Below are 20,512 nucleotides of genomic sequence, written 5' to 3'. Positions count from 1 at the left end.
GACAAGTGAAACCTATTAAGAGAGTCGAATTAAAAATAAGTAAGGAATTGTAAAAGTACACACTTCTAGAGCCATTAGTGCTGGCCCTTTGACTTAACCAGCAGGCAGCAGCTCTCGCTAGCAGCAGGGGAAGGAGAGCTTCCGCAAGCAGCCGTCTCCAGCGTCCAAGACAGCTTCTCAACACCTGGGGAAGAACGTTTCCAATACGCAGCTACAACTCCCATGGTTGGGCATAAGCAAGGAAGAAATTCCAGTTACTAAGAGGGTTTTCTGAGGCACGTTTAAGTAGTCTGCAGTCTCCTCATTTTAAGCGAGTATTAAAGATAAAACAGTCTTTCTCACTCAAAATAAACCCCAAGTTCAATGTCACCATTCAGAAGGATCAGGAAGAAACTGCAAAGCAAAGCCATCGCCACACACGAACACTCTCAGGATTTCTGCAAACAGCTAAAAACAGCCAACTTGGTACGTGCAGTTACATTAAAGAGTACACTTACCCACAAATATTGCAGCAACTTTAGCAAACGTGGACAGTAATAATACTCCATCTTCCACAGCACGAAGTTAACGCAAAACCATCGCCGCTCGAGCCAGCCTCCCCACTCCTCCCTGCCTCCAGCAGAAGTTAACAGCAGACCCGAGCAAATAAAGGCCACATGAATAACGTACGGTGTCTGCTTCGCCGGCCCCACGTCACCAGGCTGAGCTCTGCGCCTTTAACAGATGCTGTGGCTACTTATAAGCAGTAGCTGAGCTACCCGCACCACGTGACTTCACCACTTGTTATTTGGCGTCCAACTGCTCCGACTTCTCCCATCTCGGTAAGCTGCAACGTGTTAGTCTAGAATTAATAATAGCACTTTGGGTTTCACACTCAAAAGCCCTTCATCTGGAAGGGGAGAGAAGCTTCTAAACCCACTCGGTTTTGCTGGCAGGGTTATGAAACGCTGTTAATGCCAGAGCAGTTGGCGGGGTTGCTGGCTGACCTTATTTTTCAGTAATGTACAAGAAAAAGGAAAAAAAAAAACACAGGAAAGAAAAGCTCCTGCTTTTAATATAAAAATGTCTTTTGTGAACAAGCAGAAACAGACACAACAAAGTATCTTTTTCTATACCCCTGGAATGTTCCCAGCAAACGAATACTACCAAAAAAGGAAGAAAGCCTGGGCAAGCCGAGTTATTAACCAACACTGGCTCATCTGCTCTGGGCTGTTTTTAGAAATAGGAAGCAGAGCTGAATGACCAAATGATGGTAGGTATTCTGTGAAGAGAGAAAATGGGAAACGGAACACTTCTACCTGTTCCTACTTTTTTGACCTGCGCCCCTTTTTTCGACAGGAAAAGGAAAGGTAATGGCAAGGGCTGGAAGGGAGCCAGCGCAGGGAGGGCTGCGGCTGCCTCCCCCCTCCCAGCACGCCTCCGGCCTCACCTTTCCCAGGGAGGGACACCGCCAGGGTGACACAAACCAGCTCCCTGGACTCCACAGTCTGCCTGAAATTTCAGTTCTGGATGTTTGAGAAAAACCTCCCCCACTTTCCTAATCGCCACCTATAAGACCTCGTGCTGCTGGCAAATTGCTTTGATTTTCTGCCAGGCTGATTCAGGTTTTAAGCGAACACAACGATTTGGCGGTGATGATTTTTCAGCACGTCTGGGTCCACCTGGGAAGGAGCGAAGCCGCAATATTAGAGCTTGACACGGTCAGAAGATGAGAACGTTGCTTTTCGATGGGCAGGAGAGCTGTCATGGCCAGAACTGGGAACAACTGGTGATCTCTGACAAGCCAAACTATAAATTCATCTGGCCATGTTTATAAAATATTTATCTTCTCTCCCTTGCCGTTCATTTCCAAAATATTTTTAAGAGTCAGCTCATGATTTTCTTAGGCAAATCCTTTTCCACCCACACATCACAGTCTCAAATAAGTGCATCTTTATATGGAGACCATTATAGATACCAGATTTTCCTCACCAAAGGAAAAAACAAAGTTAAATATAAGATAAGTTTAAAATACATATATAACTTCAAAATAATTCACGCCTACACCAGTCCTAGCACCAGAGTGCTCCCTTTTAACTACACAAAGCAGCACTTTTGGTTATAAACCATGGTCGCGTTAAAGCTGCTCTGTTTCCAGACGAAGGCCCACTAGAGCAAGCACAGTTACTTCTGCTGGGGAAGGAGCCACATCGCTCCTTCCTCAGTTTTTAATTCATCAGACTCCTATAGGTCTTGATGACTTCATCAGGAGTTGAGGTTTGTGACCAAACGTCAGAGGATGAGACCTGTCAGCTGTGACGGAATCATCACCAGCTACGAAAGCCGACCCTTGAAGACGTCTGCTGAAACGCCCGTGGTTTGCCACAGCGCGCTGCCAGCCCAGCGCAGAGCGCGCAACAACCCCGAGCCTTACCGCAGACCCACAGCCAGAGAGCACTTCTGTTCTACAGACAGTTACAGCAGAGGCTCGCAGACTGCGTTCACGGGCTGGAGGCAGACTCCTCCACCAGCCGAAGGCACTAAGCCGTGCAGATGAGCTCCCTGCCCGAGAGGTTTGCAGCTAATTCTGTGAGCAGAAATCCCAGTTGTCCAGAGCAACCGTAAGGAAAACAACTTCATTTTTATACCTATACTGTGCTGCAGGCAGGGCTAAGCACAACATTCCAAGTATTTGACTTCTTGAAGGAGTAAATATTTTTAAATGGGCAGGGAAAAGTTTTGTTTTCTCGATACTGTTAGCTCTAGTGAAGCAAACAAGAAACCACTTATTCATATAAATTCTATTCTTTTCCTTAATTCTCTATTAGATTAATGCATTTAAAACTGAAACTATTTCATTTTTTACTAGAATCAGGCTATATCAAAGAGTGAGAAGGGAAAGAAAAAAAAGGCTTATGTGGGCATAGAACATTTAAGCATTAAGCTACAGTTAGCAGTAATATTTATAACATAGTCGGTCAATTGTTACAAAAATACTAACAACAAAGCTTACAATCATAAACTTACTCTAACTTCCAGGGAACAGAAATAAAGGCCAAAATACTCACACAGGAATCATAAATTAGAAGAACTTGCCTTGCTGTTCACCAGTCCCTCTGCCACTGCGGCACCCTGGGAAGCAGAAGTCCAGGTCCAGCCCTATCCCAAGGCCGGGGCTATCGGGCTGGCTCCTGCTGCACAGGTCACCTTCCGAACACCTCAGCAGGAGGGAGCCAAGGGAACACCAAAGCCTCCCACCACACAGCAGCAGGAACAGCTTGCAGATCATCGCTGTCCTCCAGTACATGAGACACGTAATGCTACTGACCTCCGAGAAAAATACACTCCAAGAAATCTGTCAGGCTTCAAAGTTCTTCTCAGTTTGAAGGTGTTAAACCATGACACCTCCACAGACTCAAAGACCATCGCATTAAAATGTAGACTGTGTTATCTTCTATCCTGGAACAGCCCAAATTAATACGGGGCAGTTCCAAACTGTGATATTTGTATTTCTCATGGGGAGGGAAACCATCTTTTCAGGTTGTAGAACACGCTGTAGCCCTGTTCTTCCTCAAGCTCCACCATATAAACCACAGGTAGTACGATACGTCTGAAGTCATTAATTTACCACAGTCCAATACATTCACTGTCATTAATTCACCACAATCTTCGAAGCTGGTGAAGTCTGGAAGCTACTGCTCTAAGAACAGAACACCTCTCCTTTCCTTCCCACTAGGAACATCACCTCTCCGAACGCTGTGACGCTGCACCAGCCTTGTAATGCTTACAGCACTGAGGATTTTCTTCGTAAGAGACACCCCAAGGGAAGTACCACCCACAGTAAAAACACAGAGGATTACAGTCTAGCAACGATGCTGGAATCTTTATAAAAGCCTTATTCTGGCTTCAAGCAATACAAACTCAGAATAGCTAAAAGAAGCAATCCAGATGAGTGTTAAATCTGAAGAGTATCATCCTTCACAATTTCAACCACCAAGCCCATATTGTCAATTGTATATTGTAATGGTTTGATCTCAAAGAAGTCCTACATAATGTTTCGAAAAATAACCTCATCGGAAGCAGATTCCCTAGAATATAATCACAAAGAAATGACTTCACCAGAAGTAAAATTCTACTATGGCACCTTGCTTCCATTTAGAATTGTGTTTATCCGTAAGAGTCTAGTTCATCAGCTGTCCTGGAAAAATTCATTCAAGAAGTTCTTCATAATCATAGACATAAAATAATGCAACAAACGCCTGTTAATTTAGGTTAGCTTGTCAAATACCAAAGGGTACAGGACAGTTCATGACACTACTTTAGTAGTCAATGTGAATGAAAGTGAATCTTTTATTCTACAGTCAAGGTAGGAACTTGTCACTCTGAGCACTACAGTCTCGTTAGGAAGATAACGGCATCTTGAGGGACCAGCGAGACGTACTGTAGCATATTTTTTGTCACTATGCCACAAGAAAAAGCAAGGAACTTCGCAGCTAAACAGACAGACTAGAAACTGTTCAAACAGCGGCAGTTTTCTTTCCTTCTAATCCTCTTTCAGAGGTGTACTAAGCCAAACACAGATTGCACTCAAATTCAGAGGCAATGTATCACTTAACAGTGATTCTCCTGTGGATTTATCTTGACCTCTCGCATCCCTCGAACTCAACACAACGCATCTCTCTGCCAGAGGGAAGCACTGAAACGTGCTGCCGAGAACGGCGACTGCACAGCAAACATCTTCGTATTTTCTCCAAATGAAAACAAAGGTATTAACCTTAGGGCCAGAAGAAATGGTTCAGTTCTACAAAATATTCTGCAATATCTATGTGGGGCTTTGGAAAACACGAAAGTATGGCGAGTTTTCGACCTCCAGAACGTGTGTAAAAATCACCTCTCTGCACCTGCTCCCTCGCGATTTCTGTGCACAAAGGCAGAGTGCCTTTTTGCTACCATGGCACTGCAGAACAACAAATACAGCACCATCAGGCTTTTCAAAGCAACACAAAGGAGCGCAGCACTTGGATCCTACCGAATTCCAGTGGACGCTGGACGTGCAAGTTTTCTCTTTTCCTGGGGCTGACAGCCTTCCTTCCCCGTCTTGGGCTACACTTGATGAAGTCAAGGGTTTATTCTGAGAAATCTCAAACTTAATGACCAAGTTGGAGAATAAAAGCTGTATTTTGCCAAGTACACTACCTAAATAGCTCAATTATTCCAGCACTGTTCCTGACAGCACTTTTCTCCCACATATTCTACCTTGTCACTGACATCTTTATATATTTGTGCTGTAAGCTGAAGGCATGTAACAACTTTTAGGGATTGAGTGACAGTTGCCAATTCTGTAAATAACCCAAACTCCCACCAAGATGAACATTCAACCTGAAGTCCATGCTAAAAATGGGAAAGACAAGGAGCTATCAGCCCCTGGATACCTTTCCTGAAGTTTTAAGAGTAGAATTGGAACAATATGAGCCTGTTTCCAAAATTCCTATTTAGAAACTTCTTTACAAAATCCTTATAGGTTTGGGTTTTTTCTTTTTCTTCACTTCGAGAGAAAAAAGGACTCGCTCTGTTCCTTTCCTTTTTTACCTTTTTGTCTGCTCTCTATCAAAGGGCTGTCCATAGCGGCACGAGTCCCTGCAAACCCGGGCTCTCTGCAGAGGGCAGTACGTTCCGCCACCACACGGGTGCGCTAGCAGACCAAGAGCACGGACGAGATTTGACCTTGGGACCGTTAGCGGGGGAACATCGTTCAGTCACCCCAGATTTTCAAAAGACTGCAAATATGAATGTACAGAGTTACAAAAGACTGCACTCTGAAGTGACTACAATATTATTCCAGTGTATCAAATATGTTTCCATGCATAAGGTTTAAAAAAAAAACAAAAACGCATCACAGCCCTTGCGGTGGTTCAAAACAAGTCCTTCCAGTAAGGAAGGATTTCAGTAGCAGCAGCAACGTCTCTCCAAACTGTAGAGTTCTGTGCTGTTGATGTGGTTTACAAATCCTTTATTTTTCACAGAAAATTTTGGTACTTCTTTTACCGTGTAACTTTCGGAAGATTGAGATCTTTGCATGGTATCTCAGAACAACACCTGGACATAGCACGCTAACTATTTCCCAGTGTAAACGCCACCTGTGGACTAAAGTCAGGGAATCCTTCTGTAACTTAAGAGTATCACCCAACAACTTTAAGCAGGAATTAACCCCGAAAGTATGCATATTAGAGACAAATGAGACTTCCAAAAAAGTCAGCTGTGATTCTTCACTGTGTGCTGCCAACAGAGAGAAAGTTAAGCCCATCATTTTTCAGGCTATGACATGGCTCTACTGGTCTGCACAGTTTTCCAGAAAAGTTTTTCTGGTATCTAACCAGTTTTCATCGTCTAAGCTGAGAAACAAACAGCGTAATGACCTAGATCCATCCTCCTGGCTTCGGTTGAGATAGTTGATTTTCTTTCTGGTAGCTCGTGTAATGCTGTGTTTTGGATTTGGGATGAAAACAATGTTGGTAACATACTGATGTTTTCAGTTGTTGCTAGGCAGTCCGGGATTCTTTCAGCTGCTCAGGCCGGCCTGGCCTGCCAGGCGTACGGGAAGCAGGGAGCTGGACCCAGCCGGGACAGCGGACCCAAACTGCCCGCAGGGATACTCCACACCATGCTCAGTGCATCAGCTGGGGGAGCTGGCCAAGCGGGAGCGATCGCTGCTTGGGGTGGGCTGGGTATCGTTCATCCAGCGGTGAGCAATTGCATTTGTGCACTACTTGTTTTGTGTATATATTATTACTACTATTATTATTATAATCTCTTCCTTTGCTTTGCTATTAGACTGTCCTTATCTCAACCCACGAGTTTTTACTTTTTCCTATTCTCCTCCCCATTCCGCAGGGGAAAGAGAAGAAACAAGTGAGCAGCTGTCTGGTGCTTAGTTGCTGGCAGGGGTTAAACCACGACACCCATCTTCAGAGTTCAGGATGAAAACTCTTTGCTTAGAAAGAAAAACGGATAAGCTGCGCGGTTAACACTTTGTGTTTGAAGATTTCGCATAGACCGGTGCGACGGAATCCCAGAGAGAAGCATTCTCTGCCAGTCAAGCTCCACAGAAAGTGCACCTGCGCCTTCTGCTAAGAAGACACATACTTTCTTTCACAGCTATTTGCAAAAAGGAAAACAGTGCTGAATGCAGTAAGCCAGGCTGCACCTCCCTCATCTCTCCCCTAGCCCCTGCCCAAGAACCTCCTCCAAAACAATATACCAACATACCGTGCCGTCGTCTGCCCTTCTGTCCTTGTAAAAACTGTGGCGGCTTTTCTGAGTCGAAACCAAGGAAAAGTCTGTTCCGCCTGTTTTGTCTGAACTCTGCTTGGTCCCCTCCTTCCTAGAAGCCTGTTAAAGTAAAGTTCGGTATGTTGTTACAGACAGATGCATACTACATTTGTATACGAAATACCCTTTTGAATGAAAACTGAGAAAGTTCAAAGCTGAAAATGTAAAATGGAAAGCACTATACCCAATAACACGTAGCCAGCTGGACGCTGATATGTCACTGCGTTAAATGAATCACTGGCGCTCCACTGAAGTCACTATCAGTAGTGAGGTTTCACAGACAAATGAGGGCAACTCACCCAGGGAAAAAAAAAATTGCTTCCTTCAGGAAAAAACACACCAAACCCAACAAAAAGCACTCCAAAAAGATCACTGTTGACAACTTGTAAAATAAACCCAAAGCATTTCTTTTCAAATAATTATAAAATTGCAGAGTTAATCTAACATCCTAGGTTCACAGCATTAACAATATGCACGTTCTAAAGATTTTTGAAGCTCTCCATGGAAACATCAATAAATATTTATCCACTTGAAACAAAAGTCTAGTCACCTAGTACAATACCAACTCCTTAAGAAAATACAACCCAAAAGGAAATGAACGCTATTGAAAAGTATGTATCCGCTCACTTGCTGCACCGCCACAGCTAACTCTGAACAGCAGCACAGAGCCATCACCCAAGCTTCTCCTCGCTCTCCATGTTAGTTACAGGAAACACGTAGACACCATTTGGCAATACCTTTTTATCCTCATGGAAGAAAGTTTCTGACTGAGACAACATCTTGTGTTTCCACCCGTTGTCTGCAGTGTCCAGCGGGAAGCTTTGCCGGCATCGGTACAGATCCCTTCTTCCCCTCACTTCCTGCACAAGCAGCAGGCTGTCTTTTCCTTGGCGGCTCTTTTCTGAATAGGATCGTCTCAAATCGGGGGCTGCACTTCCTAAACCACATGTATAGCTCTGCCAACCAGTTTTACTTCTCACATTGGAAGAGTCATTCTCCCACACCGTCTTAGTTGCATTGTCTCTGTTCCTTGTTATAGAGCTCCTTGCTGCATTTTTGCTCCAGTGACCTTCTGGAGACACCCCCAAGAACTCCTCTTTTGTGACCAACTTCTGTAAGAGGCCATCCTCTGCCTTTATGGACAACCTGGAAGCAAAATTACCTTCCAGCCTGTGGTCTGCACCAGCTGTATTTACAGGCTGCACCTTTTCAACTACAGATTTTGCACTTTGATTCCTGGAAGTTAAGTTCACTTCTTCATCCTCATCAACGATGAATGTCTTCTTCCTAGCGAACTCCACAGGCGAATTTACAAACTTCTCTGAAAAAAAGCTGCTGGGATTTCCCCAGTAAGGAGGACTGAACTTTCTGTCTTTGGACTTTCGTTTATCAAATTCAGCGCCACAGGGTTCCAGTTTCTCTTTGCTCTTTTCACTTACAATTAATTTCTCTGGCCTGTGATACTCTCCCGCACCGCTGCCTTGTTTGTTATTAACAGAATAGCGATCTGATCCCTTCCACTCTTTCCAGCTATGGGAAGAAGTTGTCCTATCTGACACATTTGCTTTGTTCTTTGATTTCTCCCTACTAAATAAACTGTGATCTTCAGAGAGCTTGTCTTGAATGTTACCGGCCTTCACTGATTCTTCCTTATACTCTGCCATAAGCGCATCAATATCAAGAATTTGGGATCTGTAACCATTCTCAGACTTCCTTCCAGATAAATCATAATTATTTTCACTACTTTTCGGGGCGACTGGTTCACTGTCTTTCTGTAGCTGTGCAAAATGTAGGGGGGATCTGGGTTCATGGTAAGAGGAGACTTTTCTTCTGCTACTTTTGAGATCAGTTTGAGTTGTATTTTCCAGATCCTGTTTTAACAGAAAAGCATCAACATCTGTAATTTTCTCTTTAGAATGATCCAGACCTCTTTCACTATACTGCTGGTTATCCTTCCCAGGTACATGAAAATTACCAAATGCAGTGTTTTTGGAAAAAATATCATCCTTATCTTCTTCTTTGACCCAATCCTCATTAATACGCACTTCCCGCAGGTCTTCTCTACAATTTGTACTCACCATATTTTTATTTGGCTGCTGCAATAAAGGTTTGGACCTTCCAGGGAAAACAGGGTCCAGATTAATTGTTGCTCCCTCACTTGAGCCAGAAATGGTCGTAGTTTCACTTGCACTAGGAGTACCAACAAAGCTTTTCTCTTTCTTGTTATCAGGAATCTGGTAAGTCACTGCAAAGTAAGTTGCCTTTGGCTCAAAAGCAGAACTCTGCTTTTTCAAGTAATCATCAGGACTGCCAAGAACAGTTTGGTTTGCCTCATTCCCTTCCATCCCTTCTTTGATTTTTTTGCTTCTCTTTTTAATCGAACCTTCATCCAATTGCAATGAATCTGTCCGACTCAGCCTTTTGATATCCTCAGGAGTGAGCCATGCAACTTCTTCTGTCTTGCCAGAATCCTGAGGCAACGTCTTCCTCCTCCACCTTTCAGAAATCTTCAAGTCAGAAATGCTACTTCTCGTTCTCCGGACCTTTTCTTCTGCATCTGTTACTCTGATTTTTTTGCTGTTTTCATGAGCTGTACTAGCTAAGCTAAAGTCTTGTTCTTTGCAGTTTAAGTCTAGACTTCTCCTTAAACCAAAGGCCCTCGATTCCTCTTTAATGGCTTGTACCTTTGTATTAGGATGGTGGCTACTGGAAGATTTACAAAATTGCTCACTTGAAAGCACTGCAGAAGACTGGACCCCATGTTTATTTCCGCTCGCTGAAATACCTTCATGATCAAATTTAGTTCTGAACTCATAGCTGTCTGTCCCACCTGGTCTAAAATTCCCTTTCTCAGAAGAGCATTTCATTATATTAGACCTCTCTGTTTTATTCATGGAAGAGATTTCACTCTTATAATGTTTAATTTCAGAATGTAGTTCGTTTACTTTTTCATTCATTCCCAAATATTTACTTTTGTTTGTAGAATAAGGTATTTTCTCAGCTATTGATATCGGATCAGTTTTGGTTTTCTCAGACTCTTTCTTCTGCTCATGTGAAGTGCATTCACTGGCGAAAAACCCAGCAGGTTCTCTCAACACAGACGTGCTCATAAATCCTTTTGTGTCTCTAGTTTCTGAAATAATGTTATCTTCTTTCAAGTAGAGAGTTTTATTACTCGCCCTAGCCGACTGACCAGTGTGTAAAACATCCTCATCAGTTTTTTTCTCTTTCACAGATGATTTTCTAGTTCTGAGTGTCATGGCCTTTTTTTCAGGAGCCATTGTAATGGCTTCACTAAGAGCTCTTTCACCACACGTCTGAAAGATTTCATATCTCGGCTCTACTCTTTGGTAAATTAGAGAGTCTTCTCCATTTTTAGGCGCCAGTTTTTCACTCTTACCAACCAAAGATTTTTCTAAGAGAATTCCCGGAGTCATTTTCTTGTCTTCACTCGAACAGGCTGGTTTTCCACTTTTTTCTACATCTGTTATATGTTTTGATGAATCAGCTTGTTTGTGATACTCCTTCATACTAGCGGCTTCCTCCACCTCTCCCATCCACGACCGTCTGTTGTGCCCCGAAGTCACTACATCATCCTTTGCCTCAAGCTCATGATTCGTTTTCAGTGCAGACTCAATTCCAGGGTGATCAGCAGCAATGTTATGCCTCTGAACATTATGGTCAAACATGGTGGCTCGGACAGTTTTAATGTAGGTCTTTTCCGTAAGTGTGGTTGGCTTTAATTTTTTTTCCAAGTTGCTTGTGAATGAGACAGAATTTCCACTTTGCTCGGAAAAATGCTGACCATCTCCAAGGAAGCTTCCTTTTCTCTCTATCTGATCAGGTTTATTTGTTATTTTTAAAATCTGCCGCTGTTTCCAAGAGCTCCCAGTAGCACGCGCTTCAGTGACATCTGTGCCATGTGCCAGCTTGATTTCTTTACTCTGGAACAAGAAAATCCAACAGTTAAGAAAGTTTATTTAAAAATGTGTAATAACATTTATTTTAAAACTTGCACCTACTCTGTGCAACACAGCCTGCACAACTTAACCACATCCATCTTCTCCAAGCACAAAACCCACTGAGACCAAGGTGATCTAAGCAAATGTGTACCTCCAGCTCCTGAATCTTCATTATAACAGAATTATGTCATAGCTTGATTTTTACTTTTAACACAAGAAAGGAAAAAACATATGAAGTGTTGATACATGAGATATGCATGGTTCTGTGAGTTCCTGAGTTCCAATTTCACAAGACATTTTAAACTGCAGCAAATTTATACCCACACCACACTCCCAAGCAGGCAACACATGCAAAAACAGTACAAAACTTCCGAAGGTCATCCATGACCCCAGCGACCACAAACATTTCTGACCGCTTACGTTGCAAGTCCTACAGAAATTCAAGTTCAAAAGCAAAGCACAGAACAGCACCACAGGGATGCAGACACCTTCAGAGGAAGCCTAAACTCCTTGGAGGCATCAGATCTGCTGGATTGTGTCAAAACTGTCCTTCAAATAACGGCTGTTTGCTAACTAAACAGTTACATGGTCAGTAACTGCAAGGAACGTGAAGATCTGAGTAAACATCGCAGCTGGAGCTGCTCAGCTACGAAGGATGTTAAGGCTGAGCTGAAGTAAAAAGAGAAAGCAGGAATTAATATTTATTTCCAGTTCTTTACTATTCTTTACTTGCAGGAAATACAACTAGCATCCTGAAAGCTGTTATTTTTAATAACATTTGTTGAAAAAGCACAGCATGCAAATAATAAACAGAACCAAAGAATACTCCCTGGTCCTACAAGAGTTCAATCTTTTTTCAAGTTTTAAAAACTATAACTTGGAATTGACTTAAGAGTCTCTTAAGACAAAAAAAAAAGCGGAAGAATGTCAGAAAATTAACACTAAAGGCATTTATAAATAAAGATTTTAAAATCTGATCCGTGTTTTTCTAGGCACAGCAAAGGATTTTTTTTTTAATCCTACTTTATTGTCAGATTCTGAAAACAGCACTTGCATTAATGGAAGATTTCCTTTTTAAAACAAATTGATCTTATTCAAAAGAAAACTAACTTACAGAAAAATTGTATCTAGCTGCTAGTTTCCTTACCATATATGCCTCTCTTACACCTAGACAGTAAAAAAACCATATCCATGAGTACTCACAAGAAATACCCTTAAAACTACATTAAATCTCCAACACTAAGAGGCGTCAGCAGAGAATTCATGGTTTGCAACGCCAAAGTGTTGCTTAGAAACAAAGACAGCCTAACAGCTCTCGTAGCAGATCAGAACTTCCTGTGTAATACATTATTGTCAAACCTTCCAAGTTAAATGTTATTTAGGAGATTGATATGAAACACACAGCATGTATTTAATAAGGAGTTGTGACCTGGACGTAGAATGCACTACACTAACGCTATGCTTAGAAAAAATAAAGGATAATCACTGCACAAAACCACAACAGCCACAGTCGATTCACTACAGGTTTTGATGCATTGAAAGTCCCATTAAAATAGTATATAAAATATTTCTTACTCTGTATCACTGCATGTATTTAACAGCATGCATATCTAACTTTTTAAAAAGCTCAGCGGAGATGATACTCCAATACTTTATCAGTGTGTCCTAAAGATAGACTGACACAAGTAAACCTATCAGGATTACGTCACTCTTAATACCCTCAATACCCATTCTAAGGTCACTGATTGATAGAGACACACGCACAGGACACAGGACAGCGTGCTCTGCATCCTACACGCGAACCTGGGTGGAGACCACACCACCTGACGCCATTTACTTACTTTTTGATTTTCTTGCATTTCATCGATAGAGTCGTTTCTAGCTTCTGCAGGTTTCTCATGCTTTATTTCACTCGATGTTGGACTTGAAAACCTAAGACAAAAGACACTTGTTAATTCTTTTAGTCCTGTTAGTTAGCAGATACACTTCCTACCAAAGTGTAGAAGTCATCCAATACATTATATTTCATTATGAAGAAACATCACTATTTCACAGTTAGTAACTGTATTTGGTGGTTTAATTGTATCTAGACCGAAGGACTGTTGTTTCCTGAAAAATGGTTAGTTATTATTGTACAGTATAAAATTTTAGAGACACATAAGGAGGCACAGTGAAAGAGATACTAGCACTCTTATGCGTCAGTTAAATATATTTTCTTTATTCTGATAACAATGTCAAAAGACCAAGGTTTACTCAAAATTTGAACTATTCCAGTGTTCATAAAGCAGGTCCTGTTAGCCAAACATCTGCTGCATTCATTATGCAAAGCACCATTCCTTCACACTACCAAAAAACCATGATTCTTCCTTCCTCACCCCTCTGCCATCACATACAGAACACAAACTACCCAGACCAGTCCAGGCCCTGCACTGTGGCCTCAGGCAGTACTGCAAAGGGCATAAAGTGCTATCTTACTGCAAAAAAAAAATGTTTATGACTTTGAATTATCAATGACCCAACTTTGTACTGAGAAAATAGATTTTATCTTGGACTAAATGTCTTCTTACTGGAAAAGACTGAGTTTGTTTCGGTATGTAAAAATTAGCAGATCTCGTATTACTCTGAAAACGCCACTCACAGCCACAGCTTAGGCAGAATGGACACGGATCTGTAGGCTTTAACATGACAGCAAAACAGATTCCTGTCTGGCTGAAAACCTGACACTCTACACCGCTGTCAGAGACATGGCAACCATTCTTTCGCTTTCTCACAAACACACAAGCTTGCAGTCTACAATGCTCACCTCCAGATTTCAGAATGCACGAAATTTTGCAAATAGATATACAGTTACATTAACATGCAAAGGCTGCATTATCGACAGCATTTTTTCTTTTCTACAGCTGTTGTCAAGGTATATTTCATTAAATTTTCTTTTTATGGGGTCAGAAAAGGTGGGAAAGAGGCTCAAGAATAATAGTATAAAAAAATAATTACAGTTAGTGAAACCAAAACATTTAGCTATTTTACTGTACTGAAAGAGCAAGTTTTACTGAAGGAGAAGCAGTTAGGAAGATTAAACAGCACTTCTCTGCAACCTACATCTTTGTTAAGTCCGCAGAAAGTGGTCGTGATTGAAGCGACCTACGTAGATTTCCTGGCTTAACATCAGTATTATCTGTTGTCAGTTCTTTGATTCTCTGTTGGATATTCATGCATCTGTTTTCCCTCTCAGCAGCTGACTGGGGAAGTTCTGTATCCACTGAGATACCGGGATTTTCTGAAGTAAACAAACTAATGTGTTTTTTAACACTACCTCTTACGATAGCGTTCTCTTTTTCTGAGGAAGCTGCAGGGCTCTCAGAGCCTAGAAACACATTAGTTTCTTTTTGCTCCAGTCTATTCCCCTCCTTATTAGTTCTGCTTCCACTAGTGGTTTCATGGCTTCTTTCAGAACTGTGCAAGTTAGTCGTTATTTCTGATTTTGTCTCAGTTTGCTCACTTTTAGATTTAAGTTTCGATTCCCATATGTACTTTCCATTATTTAAGATTCCAATGTCCCGACTACTGCACTTCAAATTTGTTTTAGAAGAACTGCCTTTATTAAACTCAGTTTCTTCAGTTTTTGGCCTCATTTCAGACTGATCACGACAGCCTATGTCAATAAAAGAAATTACTGATACGTTCTCCTTGCTTTCATGAGACAAACAAGTCTTCTTGCAAGAAGAAAGATCTTTATGTTCAAACTTCGCTGTCAGGTCCATGGACAAAGGCCTTGGTTTTCTAACCCAGGATTTCTCTGTAGGAGACTTTTCCTCGGAAGCTTCCACAGTCTGATGCTTTTGATCTCGTAATGACTCCAGAAAAACAGCAGATACTGGTCTATGTTTTGGCCTTTGCTGCACATCAACAGAAAAATCAACTTTATTGTTAGTATTATTTGCATCATCGTTTTTCTCCCCCGGATGACCTTCATAAGCATCTTTTTTTTCACCAGTTTTGATGGAGTTCCAAGAGACTGGTCTAATACTGGAGGAAAGCGATATCTGCCTATGAAGAGACCCTGCAGGATTCCTGGATGTCTCCGATGGCTGAGGTGGTTTCTCCAGCTTCGCACTGCACTGAAGCTCTTTTGTTTGCATAGTACTAAACACTCTGCCATCAGCAGCAGCTGTTTTTTCTTGGGCCAGGCTTACTTTTGATTGCTCTGTGCCTGTTGTCTCAAAAAGAATGACAGTATTTGCACTGGGACCAGTGTAGAAAGTCATGTTTGTGACTACTTCACTGCCAGTCTTATTTTCATTTTCAATTACTTTCTGGTCTACTAATGGAGGAACATTTCCGCTTAATACCTTAACAGATGATGTTTCCTCAGTGGCCTTTCTAATAAGACTACTTGATCTGAAAGCTGGAATAGGTGGTTTTACATTTGCAAAAGTATCTGAAGATTTCTCTTTAGAAAAAGGCTTTGGGAAAAGTCTTGGCCTCGATCCTAGCGACGGCATTGTTGCAGATCTCAAAGCGCTCCCAAATTTGTTCTTGTCTTCAAGAGTCAGTGATGCTGAATCTTCCTTTGTCTTGTTACTTGCATCCGAAAGCACACTTACATACACACGCTGTGATTTGTCCTCAGCTCGGATTTCATTTAAGTCAGGTACTGTCGTCAAAGACGCCAAAGTAGAATTTATTTCTACTCTTGTTGCCATAGTTGTAACTACACATTCAACAGAATTGAAAAGATCCAACAAGGAAAAAGAATCTGAAAAAAAAAAAAAGAAAGGAAATGCAAGTATTGATGTAGAGTCAGCATGAACATCAGATAACATTATTCTAATTTAAATTCATAAGGTAGCTAAACTCAGATTAAGGTGCCTTTCAGGTACACTGTTCACAGAGTGTATCACATAATGAAAGACATGCTCTTCCTCCTCCTCTAGAAAAACAGCAAGCAATACAATTATTCATTGATTAGGCCTGACAACCAAAGAATACACCACAAAACCTACAAGAGCATCAGCACAGCGCTGAGTTCCCATTAGTCAAGTAAATTTCAAGGGTTGAGATACTTAAAAATAAACAAATTAATTTCTTTTTGGAAGCAGACTTCTCATTGTTGACATACAAACATCAACTCCTTTTTACAATATAAATAGCTGGCCAGATGCACTGAGTATGTACTTTCAAACAAAACAGTGAGACTGGTGTGACTGAAAGTGTTATTTGTTATCTATTAACTAAGGTCTACAATTAAACAATGGAGATAAATGCATATTCTGCAAGTCTCTGAAGGCTTTGCCACCACTCACCATGATTTGCATTTTCTGCTGCAACCAGTCTATACAACCCGATTCTCTTCTCATAGTGAAAACACGATCTGGGTCGCCAGGATCACACTGCGAACAGGGGGAAGCGACGGCTCCAGCAGCAGCGATCAGACCTCTCCTGCAAACAAACAGAGCGCTCAGATTCAAGTCTGGCACACACCCAGATCTACGCAGGTAACACCACCTAGGACAAAAATCCTGCGCATTCGAAAGAAAAAAGCTGGCTCCCGTTTTGAAGTATAAAGCCACCCGATTTAACCATATAAAGCAAAAGAGTGTTTATTTTTCAGACAGTTACTAAAGAATCGACAAGAAATTATCCTCTAACGCCTGAAAGGTGAAGGGTAAATACGAGTCTGCACAACAGACAGACCAAACGTGAACACAGTTAAAATCACATTTCAGGGAGTTCTGTTTGCAAATTCAAGTGTTGTCAATCACTGGGGAAACACAGCTCTGTATTACTGTAATCGCAATTACTGTAATTTACTTTCTATTGTAAATCTCCTTTCTGCAACAACAGCATGTGAAGTGCTACCTGAGACGCTGACCTTCAAACGGCCAATTTTCAATCAAAATATGAATTTTACCATGACAAAGCAGTTTTTCCAGTATCTGCCCAACAAAGGCAGGAGATTAGCTTTGGTTTTAATTATATTCTTACTGCACAGATGAGGGAAACCCAACAGTAATTAGAATTCCAGCAACCAGAAGTAACACGAATTTTTCCTAATAAAAAGTATATTTAAACTTTGTAGCACTTGCAGGTGATATGTGAGGTCAGATGCCTTCCCCCCCCCCCCCCCCCCCTTCAAAAGCTGTCATGCTCTTGATTTTTAGGAAATTCATACTGTATTTCACGGTCTTTCACTTGAGGTCTCAATCTTGTGTTGCCACCCTCTTGTCTACTTTTGGGCAGTCTTTGAAGAGGAAGTCTTTGGACTCCTCCCACCTGATCTGTTTCAGTGTGTGTTTACCCTACAAAAATGCCTGTTTGTAGATTCTGTGGAATACGCAGTCCCTTGCATGTGAATATTTAAAAAAAAGAAAGAAAAAAAAAAGAATATTGCCTTCCTGAGTCTGCAGCCTGGAGAAATGGTTATTTCACCTCCAGCTTCCCTAGAACAGACCAATCCACACTGGCACCATGAATTGCAGAGATTTATTTTTGTCCCTTGCATTTATGCTGCTTCTCTCCGGCAGGCTAATGAGCTCTGTTCACCTTGCGCGTTCCCTTTCATCTTTCAATCCACTTGAAATTCTGCCTCAACTACTTAGACACCACGCTAGTCCCCTCCGAGCCCACGACCTCTGCTTTCCAAAATAGTCACTAATGCAATCAGCTTATCAGAATCAATCTGTCCTTTCCACAATCTCACAGCTGTTAATGAAATCTTCCTCCCTCGCCCGCTCCTTATTCCAGGAACCACCATCAAACTCCGACTAAAATGCTCTCACATTCCAAGGTGAGGGGGAAGAGCTGTTATGATCTAGAAGTAGAATAGTAACACTTGCTGAAAAAGGGCTGATGCTAACAGCAAATCCCGTGAAGCGAAAAATGAACCCATAAAACCAGCATCTGTCTTTCAATACCTGAGAACAGGCTCGCTCGTATCATTCTGTAGCTCTTTCTCTTTGGAAAAGAAGAAGGGGGCACAGAGCTTCTTAAATGGAATAAAACTTGATCCTCAACGGAACGCAAGGCGGTGAGTATACAATGCGGGACATAATCCTTGCTAACAGCATACAACTCGTTTCTCCTGCCAACATTCCTAAACCACAGTTTACCCTTCTGATATTTGTCCCTTAGTTTTATTACACTACACTTCAGCTTTACAGGATCCCGATTTTTCTACATGATCTAGTGAAGACAGTTTTGAAGTTTTAAATTCTTATTACTCGGATGCCCTACAACAGACACATGGCCCAAAACAGCCAAGTATTCAAAAAAGGAGAACAAAATAATTGGGGAAAAAAATATCACCCAATTTTGGAACTGACCAAGCTCCTGGAACTTCAAAGAGCTGTACATTTGATAAAGAGGAATCACATTATCAATGCCACATATAACATACACTACACACTGTCTCTCCGTCTTGAAATTCACACCTTGGTTTTGATAAATGTGCTTCTCTAATAGAAGAGTATCTAGTTGAGTTGGCAATGTACAAAAATCAACTGTCAATGAAATTGCATGAGAATGTGGATGCTATTCATATTGAGTGTTACAACTGTAATCGCACTGCTACAGTTGTGAGCCCCTCATCGTCACCTACGGTGTGTTCTACTGCCTGCCCCTGACTTGACGCTGCGCAGGGGCAGTCGGCCCATTTACACCCGCATCCGCGGCCAACGGCCGGCTGCGCTGCCCCACGCTGCCAGTCCGTCCTCTCCGCGTCCCCCCCCACGCTGCCAGTCCGTCCTCTCCGCGTCCCCCCCCACGCTGCCAGTCCGTCCTCTCCGCGTCCCCACCCCGTGCAAAGCATCCAAACCGCGCTGTCACCTCTTCTGGGCAATCCCTAAGCTTCGGTCACACTCCCCTCGGCTGTTCTGGGCTGCATTCCGCATCCACAAATAAAGTATAAATGGTACTGAAATACCTTTTATAACTCGTCTTGTTTTTAATGAAAAGAATGGTGCACGAAGGCCTGGCTTTTCCCCTGCTGCTTCTCTTCCTCAGCTTCAAAACAGCTGCAACTGTGATTTTTCCTGGGCCAAGCTGAACCACACAGGGTGTCACAGAGATGCACACACAAACACCATTCCAGGCTTACACCCAGTCTTCAACCCTTCATGTCTTGGTGTTGTCTGGGTTTTTAACTAAACAATCTATTTTCACAAAGATTACTAACATTGCTCATTAGAAATCAAAATAGATTATTCACTTCAGTGCTATTTTTGCAAAAATCATATGGGAAGGCCTTTACCCAGAACACACCCTTCACATTTGGTGCTTGCCCGCCCTGCCTTGCCCACCAGCCGCACACAGAACTATTATTTACATCGGTGGTAATTCCTTTAAGCCTATTAGGGCAACAGGAGCAGCAGCCTGCAGATAATTTTTCCACCATGAATCACGTGATCACTGCCAACTTCCTTACTCATAAATACGAATGTTTTGAATGACACAAAGCAAAATAACCTATAATCTGTCCCCCAACCTCACAGCAGATAAACAAGTCCATGTGTCTTTTGTAAGGATATAAAGCATAAAAAGTCTACACAGAAAATCTCTCTGCTATTAAAAAAAGAAGTTTATAAAATGGAAAAGAACCAGAAAGCACGGCTCCAACAGTGAACATCCATGCCTGTTTACACTAAGACTACTCCAGTAGAAAACTACCAAATAAACACAAGCTTTTCCTCCTTTAAACATAATTTAACCAGCAAACCAGCTACAAGTATGATAAAATTACTCCCTTAGTGTGTATATACAGGCAGAGATTTGTACAAGGACATATACTAGCAGCTTCTGAACACACAGCTTTGCCAGTGACCACACGCTCACCAGTCCTGCGGGTTGTCACTGGTGCAGCAAGCCACAGGAGCTACTGAGAGCAAACGCGAATGACCACATACGCTGCACAGCCACAAAACAATACCAGATGTATTTCATTCCCTCTACAAAAAGCTTCCCCTCTGTCTTCAATGTTTCAGTCTTTAAAAAGAAGTTCTTTTTTCCCCTTTCTCTCCTGACTGACCATATACTGACATCAGGCTACAGCAATTCATGTCAGCCAGCCTCAGCAATCATCCTGCTGCTGCTTCCTACGACCCGTGGAGTTGCCGGTAAGAATTAGCAGAGCGGATCCTATTTAACCCAGTCACTTACTGGGCATGTATGAAGAAAAGAACAACTTCCGTGTGAATGCTGTCAACAACACAAGACTTACCACAGCACAATCAAAATAACACGGAGAG

The 20,512-nt window shown here is 42.0% G+C and overlaps 1 protein-coding gene across 3 annotated transcripts in view; it reads right to left on the bottom strand.

The window, feature by feature from the left end:
- The window catches only part of KIAA1671 (KIAA1671 ortholog), an 89,829-nt gene that overhangs the window by 50,023 nt on the left and 19,294 nt on the right, over window positions 1–20,512 (bottom strand). For 2 of the 3 annotated variants that reach the window (XM_075435009.1, XM_075435008.1), the window contains exons 2-6: window positions 16,574–16,709; window positions 14,370–16,026; window positions 13,112–13,202; window positions 8,046–11,252; window positions 7,246–7,368 (exon numbers count right to left, since the gene is read on the bottom strand). In XM_075435009.1, the coding sequence (XP_075291124.1) occupies window positions 7,246–7,368; window positions 8,046–11,252; window positions 13,112–13,202; window positions 14,370–15,973 (5,025 nt within the window). In that variant the 5' untranslated portion in view covers window positions 15,974–16,026; window positions 16,574–16,709. Of the gene's footprint in view, window positions 1–497; window positions 723–7,245; window positions 7,369–8,045; window positions 11,253–13,111; window positions 13,203–14,369; window positions 16,027–16,573; window positions 16,710–20,512 lie in introns of those variants that run through there. The other variant, XM_009935068.2, reaches the window with a different exon arrangement.

Source organism: Opisthocomus hoazin, chromosome 13 (assembly GCF_030867145.1).
Source record: "Opisthocomus hoazin isolate bOpiHoa1 chromosome 13, bOpiHoa1.hap1, whole genome shotgun sequence".
In the NCBI taxonomy this organism is placed as follows: domain Eukaryota; kingdom Metazoa; phylum Chordata; class Aves; order Opisthocomiformes; family Opisthocomidae; genus Opisthocomus; species Opisthocomus hoazin.
This window is presented reverse-complemented; position numbering and strand designations above follow the sequence as displayed.